General features: G+C 40.3%; 1 protein-coding gene across 1 annotated transcript in view; it reads right to left on the bottom strand.

The window, feature by feature from the left end:
- tanc2b (tetratricopeptide repeat, ankyrin repeat and coiled-coil containing 2b) overlaps nt 1–12269 on the bottom strand; it is a 210103-nt gene that overhangs the window by 118491 nt on the left and 79343 nt on the right. The window contains exon 2 of the mRNA XM_077224633.1: nt 7541–7638. Within this exon, the coding sequence (XP_077080748.1) occupies nt 7541–7610 (70 nt within the window). The 5' untranslated portion in view covers nt 7611–7638. The remainder of the gene's footprint in view (nt 1–7540; nt 7639–12269) is intronic.

Here is a 12269-nt window from a genome sequence, read left to right as displayed (position 1 = left end):
GTGCCATCACAGCGAGGCACGAAATCACTCTCCAGAACATTCTCATTCACGGTTCCATGCAGGTGGAATGATCTCCCCACTCTCATCCGCAATGCAGAATCCCTGACAGCATTAAAAAGACAACTGAAAACTCATCTCTTCCGTGTATAAAAAACATTAAAAAAATGACATAAAAATTTCCTTCTCTTTTAAATCTTTCCTTCATTTTAAATCTTCCCTTGTCTGGCTTTTGCTACACTGAGCAATGCCTGAACTTTGTATTTTGAGCACTTCTTGCGTTGTTCTTGCCTCTTCACGATGAGTCGCTTGCTGTAGTCCTCAGTTGTAAGTCGCTTTGGATAAAAGCGTCTGCTAAATGACTAAATGTAAATGTAAATGTAAATTGCTTTGAAATTCATGAGTTCTATCAAACCTTCAATCAACAGACAGTCTCGCGCAGACAGACCTTTGACTAAACGGCATACGGTCTGGTCCACACTGCAGCTTAATCTTCCCAAAACTGCTATTTAAACAGAAAGAGACATCATGCAATCATGTTTGTTTTATTTTTATGTGCCGTTTAGGATCGCAAAACAGATTATCTGAAACAGATTAAAGTTTTAAAAAAATATTTGAAGAATGGCATGGTAGTTTCTCTGAAAAATAAAAAAAATACTACCGTGCCATTTTTTTAAAATAATTTTATACACACTATCTTCAAATTCCCCTATATGATTGTCTCATATTTATATCATGTCATGTATCACACGAGTAACGGGCACAATATCACATGAGTGTTGTTTATGTCCCAACTTGGACGAGTGCAAATGTGATTTGATTTTATAAAACAGTTCAATGAATTAGAAGTTAAAGGGGCACTCGGCATCTCTTGCTATTTCTTCGCTGATTTTCACTTTTGTTGTCGCATGTTTTCTCATCGAGCTCCCCCTACAGCTGTGAGGCGTATATTTCACAACGATGTCAAAAAAAACTCACTTGCGGCCCCTTCTCACCCTTTCTACCGCTGCTCATGTGCATTTGTTATTATCGGAGCCGGCCAACTTTATCGTGTGGTGCTGTGTCTACCGAGGTGGGTAATACATCATACACATTGAGGGCAGCGTGTGTGTTTATGTCGAATTGCCGTAAAGGAGTTTGTGTTTCTCGCTCGTTCTCGCTTCTCACGAGACTTCCTATTTCCAACTTACCGGGACGTTAATCCTCATGTTGCAAGGTTGGTTTTCCGCCTAGGAATGCTGGGGCGAGCGGGGAAAGTCACCATTCTCACCAGAACAGGTTATTAAACCATCCAAATGATTTCTAAACGGTTTTATTCATTTGAAATAGTTGCCGAATGCTCCTTTAATATTTTGTTAACTTTGTTTGTTTTTGCTCAAATTTGCCAATGAAAACATTACCTATAAAGCCAGAGCAGAACTTCTGTGCGTCTCCGCAAATCAATCAGGTGAACCAATGATCAATGGCCCATTCATAATTAGAGCCATTTACTTCATTCCTGAATGAATCAACCATTTGAACGAATCAAATAAATGAATGACTCAATAACTTACTCATTTAGACATTTAACGCCACCTACTGACAGTTTTAGTTTATTTTTAGAGTATCATTTCTTTAAAAAAATACTTCAATATTTTGTGGATAGTTTTCCCAGATTTTCTGTCTGACTATTTCACAGACATAACTCTGAAAACAAAGTGTAATATGCAGTTCTGTTAATGGATATCAAGTTTATTTGTCACTGAATCCTTCACACTGTCAGTCCAAATCCAATTTTTGTGCACATCCGATTGGAATCCGATCATATTTAACAAGCGTGAATAGCAAAATCTGTTTCAAGGTATTGTACATTCATATGTGGTTTAAAATCCTATTCAAATCTCATTTCTGGAAATACATTATTAGATTTTTTGCTTATGTCACTTTGCTTATGTAATATTGGATTTGGACTGACAGTGTGATCGTAGTCCAAGTTCCTCAAAACTCTGCATACTTTCCAAACACTTGTTGCCACTAACCTGGCAAACCTTCTCAAAAGCACACACATCAACACAATATCGATTCAATATTGTGAGTATAAGAAGCAATACTGTACTGCATCAATTTTCCCCCTGCTTTTAACGGAAACACACAAACACATCAGAGAGAAGAGAAAGAACACAGATTTTGGAGCCAGTAATGTAGCTAAAAAATGTATGTAAATTTCTAAAACAACCATATGTAATTAATTTGATTGACAGTCCTAAAACAAGTACATTCAAACAAGTGTAATTGAACGTAAGCTAAAAAGACGGACCAATCTTAAACCACAAGCATTTGAGAAAACACAACCTTTAAGCATTTTAAACCTCAAGCATCTGAGAAAACACAAACACAAACACAAATGTTTACCGGCTGTGTAGGAGGACTGACAGAAAGGTAATGATTGTAGAGGGAAGGATAGGCAAAGACAAAAACCAAGCATGAGGTATAGCTAGAAGAAATATTGATTAAACACAGATAAAGAGAATCAAAATTTCATTGACCTTGATATATAAGAGGTAAAAGAGGCTCATTGTACTATAAACTTCCAACTTCACATTGTTCCTCTTACTAGCATGAAAATCACCTGTTATTTCTAAGCAGACTTGACTGTGATCGGCTACATTATTTCTATGCAATGCAAGTAGATCTAAACATTAGGGCCGCCCTCTAATAGTCGATTAAACGTTAGTCACAGAGAAGAGTCTTGGTCGACCAAATTTTAATTAGTCGTTTATGCTGCCTCCACGTGCTTTCGGAAATTTCCTACTTCCCACTTCTGAAATTTTGATTATGATCAAAATTATCCCTGAACTTCCCAGTTGTAAATACGACTTGAAAGGGCATTCATGTCCAATTTTTAATTTGGAAACTCGTATTTACGATAATTCTTATTGCACGTGAAGGTAGCATAAGTGGGAGAAAAAAAACTTCACAGGAAGTGGCAAAATCATGCAGTCAGTGATGGAAAGATCGTTAACACGGCTAGCCCAAGTGGTAATTATGACGGGCAGGTACAAATCCAAATGTACGTCTATTATTAGGGGTGTAAGGGTTCATGTTTTCATCCCAAACCATCACATTACAGACATCACGGTTCGGTGCATATTGTTAGGGTACGTGGTGGTAGGAAGCACGAGGAGATGAGGAATACCAGGAAACAGGAATTTAATAATCAAAATCTCAGGAGACAAAAAAACACGCTATACATAAACGAGAACGGACATAGACTGAGGGAGAACGCAGGGTATAAATAACAAGGGCAAAAAAAGGAAAATGATGAAGCCCAGGTGAGTGAAATGATGACAAGATACAGCTGGCGCAAATTAACTCAATGACAGAAACCATAGTAACTAACACGCTATGGAGGGACTAATGAAGGAGGAGTGGCTAGAAACTGAATACAAAGAACACAGTGAAAATCAGACATGTCTAAAACAGGAAAACAGATTCAAAAACAAACATAACACTGACACATGTGTGACACACACACACACACATATATATGTATTTACAGTCAGAGGACGAATAAAGTTAGTCACAGGCGATCCACACTACATTCCAGAAGGGGGCGCACTCGGTAATGTAATGCTGTTTGCTAACCGCCACAACAGGAAAAAGAGCAGAAGAAGAAGAAAAAGACGATCTACGGCCCGGGTTGTGATCTACCAACCACAAACAAGAGTTCAGATGACACACAAGAGCTTGCTAGTAGTCTCCACGCTGAGCTTCGTTTCATTTTTGTGACGCGCTTAAAAATAGACCCTTTACAGTTTTGAATGATGTCTTACTGGAGTACTACTGAAGTATTTTAAGTTGTTTCTGATATTATAAAGAGACAAAATCATTTGGCATTGTGGAAGTCTCACTATTATATTCCAGTGCTGAAATATGCGTGTCCTGGAAATGAGAAGCCTCAGTGGAAAGGTGAGGTTGGCTTAGATGATGGCACTTTTTCTCCGTTTCACTTACTTCTCATTATTCTATTTTGTACACAAGATATGCTTTTCAGTTTTGTATAGCTGATTGTGACCAAATAGGCTAACTTTTGTTTTTTTATCAGCCATATCAACAATATGACCAAAGTAAGAGTGCATTGGTCAGTGACCAAGCAACATTCTGTATACTGCTTAGTACTTAATACACTAAAGGCTATTATGTAGCAACTACCCTCAGGGGACTAAATGCTGCTAGTTGGAACAAACTGTAATTTGCACTACTGTCTGTTAAAAATGGATGAAAAGAAAACTAGCATTGGGGATTTCTTTTTCCTGTTGTACCGAACTCATATCGAACCGTGACCCCAAAACCAAGGTGCGTACCGAACCGTGACTTCTGTGTACCGTTACACCCCTACCTTTCATTACTCAACCTCAAACATAGCTTATCATTCGAAACATGGTAGTAGTAGCCTAACATTAGCCACTTTTACATGGCCACCCGCTCCAATATTATCAGGCGCATATCCAAGTGTTCGTGCGGAGTGTGAAAGCCAAATAAGTAGAGTTCATGCATGACATGTTTAACTTAACTATAGGTGCATCGATTCTGCAGAGATCTCGAGTCAGCATCATCAACTTCATCTATGCAGCCGACACTAACTCAGAAAACACTTGTTTATTTATAAATGATAATGATAGATGTTGATCATGAAAAAGCGAAAGAGAGAGAGACAGAATAATTTTAAAAAATGACCCAACTGTATACGTAAGGGATGGCGTACGGTCTAATAGTCACTATTGTGAAATACACCCGCACAGTGTGATCAGTGTCTTGTTTCACCCTGAAGGGGTTTATTATGCAATAATGACTGGCTGACTGCAACAGAGCTACGTACAAAATTAAAACATACATGGACATTGAATTTAGATTGAAATTATTTGATCATCCTGTAGTTTAGATTAAAGCTACATACCATACATATAGGCACAAATATAAAAATTCTCCTCAATCAGGTTAAATAGAGGAAATCAAATATATCCAAGCACCAACATCAAAATATATAAAGCATGAAAACCAAGAGATCAGTGTGATTTCCATCTGAAATTAATGGTGTTTGTTCATTCCTTCACTCTTCGACAAAGATCTGCCCTCATCTCATAATTGCACATGTGCACCTATTCATCATACAGTGAACAAAAAATGTACACATAAAGGTGTAATGCAACGTGAAACAAAGAGAAAGAGGTAATTAGAGAGAGAGAAATAGTGCTAGATGGAAATACAGTACGTGGAAAAGTTTGTCAGAAAGTGAGGTGACATTTCAATAGCTTAACATCATCATTATATGGGTCAAGGGCACTAAACAAGCAGAGAGAGACCATGAAGTATTCATTCTACTTCTGCTGATAAATAAAGAAAGAGAGGGAAAGAGACAAAGAAGCATATGTGGGTCTCGCAGATGGATATACAGTATAGGCATCGAACACACTGCAGCTAAATTCGGTTGTCAATTCACTTTTTAGTGCTTAATCCCATTCTGTAATAACACAGTACAGTAATTTAGGGTGTGAAAACCGCAATCTACAACTGAATTAACTCCCTGAAAATGCAGGTATCACCAAAAAATGCACCAATATTGTATTTTGGCATGTTGTAGTGATGAGCTTTGAGTTTCTGTGTGTATCTGACAATATGTTTCTCTAATGAAATGGTGAAATGAGTCTCAGAGCAGCTCTGGAGAGGAAGTTTAAATTCTGTGACATTCCGCATTGTTCAGTAAAATAAATTTGCATGACTTTTAAGACATCTATGTTTTCTGCATCATGGAAATCATATGGCCCTACATGCATGGTCTGGTATTTTTATATGAAAGCATGGATTTTGCACATGCTTTGACTATTACTCAATTCCATTGGCAAAAGGCTTCAGACATCAATGTATCATTTGAAATGGTTGCTTGATCTCTAGAACCAGTGGTTAATGAGATCACTTCCAACTAAACCAGCTCCAGTGGGAGAACACGTCTATTAGAGCGGCCGTGTGATGATGCGACTGAGGTTTTGGCTATACTGTAATCACACAGGGAGCTTTGAGACGCAGCACAGTCAATATGACACCAGAAAAGGATTTTACGAATAACTCTGTTTTTTGTTTGTTTCTTTGCACTTAATTCATGTCTAATTCTCAAGAAAATAAATTTTTAGTGTCACCTAAAGGCTTATTTCAGAGAACAAGAATTGCTGATATACAGTTGAAGAGACCATATAATCAAAGTTTTAAGTTTTATGGGCAGCTAAAAGGTCAATGGCATGATGTCAAGATCTTTTCATTAAAAAAAATACATGATTTCATTCATGAAAGGTCAAATCATGTGATACAACCATATCGGAATACAAGATTCCATCTTGTAGAACTCGTAATTGCAACTTGTAAACTTGGATTTTTTTTGAGAGATTGACCTTTGTTAATGTATTAATAATGCAAGGTATGAAAATAAACAAAACACGTATTTGCCATAGAAACATAATTTGAGTCAGAGGAGGTTATAAAATGTCATATGGTACAACCCCCTAAATAAAGTAATATTTATGAACTAATAATTGTTGATATTTGTAAAGCAAAAAATACTTAAAAACTTGAACATTATTTGAAAATAATGATTAAGATGAGATACGTGTATACAAAGTGTAATGAAAATAGGTTATTATTTTTACCTGGTTACTCCACATGACATGCCACTTGTTAAATTTAAACTTTAGTTGAAAACGACATAAAGGTTTTACAAAACCACATGACACAAAGAGATATTTCTAGAAACGTGCCAGATGTTTTTCCATTTCTTTATCTTTAACATTCTAATTTAAATCTGAAATGGTTCAAGCCACAATCAAATACAACAAAACTACACTAATAGTATGTAGAATTGATCTTTATGTGAACATAAATATAGGTTCTGCTTGAGAAAATCTAGTTTGCATGCAACTTAAACCAATCTCTGAATATCTTTCAAAGATTTAAAGCCATTAACCTGGCAAATCCACTTATTCGTTTTTCTCACCAGTTAAAAACAGGTTTTTTGTCTGGCAAACTGCTGAGACGTGCGTCTGGCATTGCATTGCTGTCTGGTAATCTGACTAGAGCTTGTGATCCTTTCAAGTGTTGAGTATCAGACGGTCAGCGAATGGCATGTGGACGTGCCGTCTGATGCTTAGACTACATGCCTCATGCTCGGCTTGCTGCAGATTTGTCAGTTATATCAGGAAGCATATGGAAACCCATATATTGGCAGAACATCCCAGTATCCCAGAGAGAAATGAGTTCCAACACTGAGGCATGATGGATAATAAAGGCTTTAGGCTGTTCGTTCTCTTACATGCTTCTGTAATACCAGCTCAGGGCGACTGCACTTGGTACTAACTTCCAAATAGGCAGTTTGCAATGATTATTAAAATATTCTGATTCGTGTGGTCTAAAAAAAATAGCACTTTAAAAAGAAAAACACAAACAAGTATGCAGTTATATTTAGATGATATCTTAGTGGATAAACATGTAGTGGTTAGACATGAAAGTTCAGACTGACCGCTGCTGTTACGGCTCTTCCTGTTGGATTTCCCCCCCGTCAGCAGCATTTTCAAGCTGTTTTTAAACATTGTGGCAGCTGGCAGAAGGACTTTATGCCTGCAAAGGAGAAGATATTTTTTTTTTTTAGCAATGCAACCTTATATATGTATATAAATATCCTATATATATGTTTGCATATGTTTTTGTTATGACTCATATAGCAAGATATAGTGAGAATATGAAGCTCAAACTTAAGAAAGACAAAACAGAATGTAATCAGAATGTAATCTGGTGCAGATACGTATATTTATATGGCCAAAAAGTAAAATTAAATTCTGATACCATATGATATAAATCAATTAGATCTTAATATGTACATAAAATGCATATAAATATCAGTCGTCAGTCTATATCTCCCAATAATATGATGATATTTAAAAGCTTAGTTTTATGATCAAAGATCTGTAGTTTTAAAACATGTTATGCAATGCAATACAACGATTGAGATATGATCAAATAAATGTTCCTCAAAAGCCTGATTGATCATATTTGATACTCTTACATTAACTTTATAAAAACTCTCCACAACATAAAGTTGGATGTTTTACAAAAAACTTTTACTTGACAAAAAGCATTTTGATTATGTTGATAATTTAGAGGCTTTAGAAATTTGCGTATCAAATACGATATTGTAGATTTATATGGTTAAAACCCCTTGGACATTTATATTCTAAGGTACAATTCAAATTATTGTTGAGAAATTGCACTAAACATGTATTGACAAAAGATGCTTACACACACAACCCAAGGCATAACAATGGTTTTGGAGAGAAGACGACTTACCAAAAGCCATTATGTGTAATGCACTAAGCAAGTTTATTGCTCTCCCCCATGTAATCGAATTCAGAAACAGACAAACGAGAGTAGAAAAAACAATAAAACCTTCCTAAAATATCCAGAGCTTATTTAGACTGGATGAATCAGAAGTGTAATGCTTATGATGATAGCATGCAAGTACAGCAGAGAGAAATTCAAGCTTTAATATTACCCAATAACATTAACAGGGGCACGTCTTGAGTGCTTCCTGTTATGGTATTTGCATAGACTGGGAACATTACCAAATAAACTAAGTGACTGCCTCTTCCTGAAGTCGTTACCGCGGTCTCATTCTCACTCTTTCACATTTGAGAAGACTGATGAAAACGTCTCGGGTTACGACTGTAACCCCTGTTCCCTGAGAAGGGAACGAGACACTGCGTCGTTGAAAACGACTCTTTGCGAGCGTCTCTGAAGTATGAATGAAACTAATCCAATCCTGAATGGTGTTGCGTCATGACGTAACATGTGACGGAATAACCGGATGTATAAAAGGTGACGCCGGACACACACACATTAGCCTCGCGACGAAGCAAGCCGCTCCAAGGTGTAGAGGGGCGTGGCAAGACGACGCACTGTCTTGTTCCCTTCTCAGGGAACAGGGGTTACAGTCGTAACCCGAGACGTTCCCTTTCGAGGGAACTCAACACTGCATCGTTGAAAACGACTCTTTGGGGAACGAATGCCAACTCAGCCATGCACCGAAACCTGTCCTAGAGTGAAACTGAAACATGCACTAGCTAGGACGAGAGCACTTGTGCGCCGGGCGTACTAGGGAGGTGCAGACTATAGAATCTAATGAAAGTGTGAGGAGAGGCCCAACCGGCCGCCTCACAGATTTCATTAATGGGGACTCCTACGTAAAAGGCCCTAGAGGATGGAACACCTCTAGTAGAGTGAGCCCTAATAGCCAAGGGTGAAGGTAAATCACGCACCCTATAGGCCAAAGTAATAGCCTGAACTATCCAGTTGCTAATAGTTTGTTTAGAAGCACGTAATCCCTTCCTTGGTGTTCCAAAGCACACTAGAAGTTGGTCCGACCTCCTCCAGGAAGAGGACCTCTCAAGGTAAACTCTCAAAGCTCTGACAGGACTGAGCAAATGGAGCCTTTCCTCTTCTGCTGACACATGTGGTGGAGGGTGAAAAGCCTGAAGAACTGTTGACATTACCACATTAGATGGCACCTTAGGCACATAACCAGGCCTAGGATGTAAAATAGCTTTTACTCCGCCAGGGGCAAACTCCAAGCAGGCCGGGATTACTGCCAGGGCTTGGAGATCTCCTACTCTTTATAGAGGTAATAGCTAACAGAAAAGCCATTTTAAAAGTCAAGTCCTTCGGTGAAGCCGACTGAAGTGGTTCGAAGGGGGCCAGGGATAACCCTTCGAGAACAACTGCCAAGTCCCAGGAAGGAACCCTGGACCTGGTTGTCGGTCTTATCCTCCAAGTACCACGGAGAAACCGTATGACCAGCCGGTGCCTTCCCAAAGGCCCATCGTTTAAAGGTGCATGGAAAGCCGCAATGGCAGCCACGTATACTTTTAAAGTGGATGGCGAGAGACCTGCAGAGAAGCGGTCTTGAAGAAATTCCAGAACTGAAGCTACCTGGCAGTTGACTGGATCTACATTATGTTCTCTACACCAATTAGAGAACACATTCCACTTTAGGCCATGCAATATCCTGGTGGATGGAGCCCTAGAGCTAAGTATGGTTTCAACTACTCCAACTGATAGACCAGCATCTAAGTACTGAGCCCCCTAAGGGGCCAGACCCACAGTTTCCACATCTCCGGGCGAGGGTGGAATATTGTGCCCTCTGCTTGAGACAACAGATCCCTCCTCAGAGGAATCTGCAATGGTTGGTCTATGGGGAGTGACACTAAGTCTGAGAACCATACTCGGGCCGGCCAGAACGGGGTTATCAGAAGAAGACTGATGCCCTCCTGGCGAACCCTCTCCAGGACTCCCGGGAGCAGAGCGATCGGGGGATAAGCGTACAGGCAAAGCCTCGGCCAAGCTTGTACCATGGCATCCAACCCCAGTGGGGATAAATAGTGGATAGATCCACTTGCATTAGTCCAAATTTTTGCCATATTAACTTCACCACTTCCGGATGAAGTCTCCATTCCCCGGGTCTCAGCCCCTGCCTCGACAGGATGTCTGCTCCCTGATTCTGAACCCCCGGGATATATATTGCTTTGATGGATAAAATTTTCCCTTGGGACCATACAATTATCTGATGCGCCAATCTGGATAGAGGGCGCAATCTGAGTCCCCCCTGTCGGTTCAGATAAGCCACCACTGATGTTTTGTCCGAACGTATCAGGACATGGTAACCCTTGATGTCTGGAAGGAAGCTCCTCAGAGCTGTGAAAACAGCCAACATCTCTAGGCAATTTATATGCCAAGAATGATGATGGTCCTGCCACAGACCCCTGGCAAAGCGGCCGTCCATGACCGCGCCACAGCCAGTGAGGGAGGCGTCTGTCGAAACAGTTTTCCGGCGACATGACGCCCCTAACACTGGCCCTTGGGACAAGAACCAAGGTTTCTTCCATATTAATAGGGAACGAAGGCATCTGCGCGTAAACTTTATTATACGGAACGGATTCCTCTTGGGGGAAAACCCCTTGGCTCTCAGCCACCACTGAAGGGGCCTCATGTGGAGAAGGCCCAAAGGTATTATGTTTGATGCCGCTGCCATGAGGCCCAGCAGTCTTTGAAATTGCTTTACAGTGATGGCCTGGCCTAGTCTTATCCCAGAAACCATGGTTAGGATAGACCCGATGCGTGCGGGAGACATCTGTGCCCACATCGTAACCGAATCCCATACCACACCCAGAAAAGTAGTTTTCTGAACTGGTTCTAACATACTCTTTTTTTATGTTGAGTCTCAACCCTAAATTCTGAAAATGACCAAGGACGACATCTCGATGCCGAACTGCCATCTCCCACGACTGAGCCAGTATGAGCCAGTCGTCGATGTAATTTAGTATACGTATGCCCTGGAGTCTCAATGGAGCCTGAGCTGCATCCATACACTTCGTGAATGTTCGGGGAGAGAGTGCTAGGCCGAACGGAAGGACCCGATATTTGTATGCTTTGCCCCCAAAAACGAACCTTAGGAACCTCCTGTGACATGGTAGGATGGAGAAATGAAAATAGGCGTCTTTTAGGTCTATTGTGACAAACCAGTCCTCGGACCTGATTTGATTCACTTAAATGGAAAAGGTGAGCATCTTGAACCTGAACCTCCTCTCAGAGCCAGATTCAGATGCCTTAAGTCCAAAACCGGCCTCAGTCCTCCATCCTTCTTTGGAACTATAAAGTAACGGCTGTAAAACCCCGACTCCCTGTCTGGTAGGGGAACGATTTCTATGGCCCCTTTGACCAGGAGAGTCTGTACTTCTTGTTCCATAACCCGAGCCTGTTCTGGAACCACTGTAGTCGGCACCACCCCCGCAAACTTGGGGGGTCTGTGACCGAACTGCAGTCTGTAACCATCTTTTATTATATTCAGCACCCACATAGATATATTTGGAAGATTTTCCCAATTTCCCAGAAATTCTACTAAGGGAACCAGCCTCTCGAGACTGGTCTCGGGTATCTTTTGAGCACTGTTCTCGACTTCCTGAAGCGGTAGAACGGCAGGAGCTAGATGAGAAATATTTTGTGACCATAGTGGTTGCTCTTTTAAAAACCTTTGTGGCAGACACCATGTTGGATGTTCGCTGGAAATTGATGTGGCCTGAAGCATCAGAGATGGCGGGATAACATCTTTTTCCTGAGGGCTCCGCTTTGAAAACAACCTCGGTTGCCTTACAGCGGGAGGGACAGCCCTCTGAGGTCCTACCACCTCCGTTAGGACCTCT

This window comes from Siphateles boraxobius, unplaced genomic scaffold, assembly GCF_051911475.1.
Source record: "Siphateles boraxobius isolate OS27281-9 unplaced genomic scaffold, OSU_SipBor_1 90, whole genome shotgun sequence".
In the NCBI taxonomy this organism is placed as follows: Eukaryota; Metazoa; Chordata; class Actinopteri; order Cypriniformes; family Leuciscidae; genus Siphateles; species Siphateles boraxobius.
This window is presented reverse-complemented; position numbering and strand designations above follow the sequence as displayed.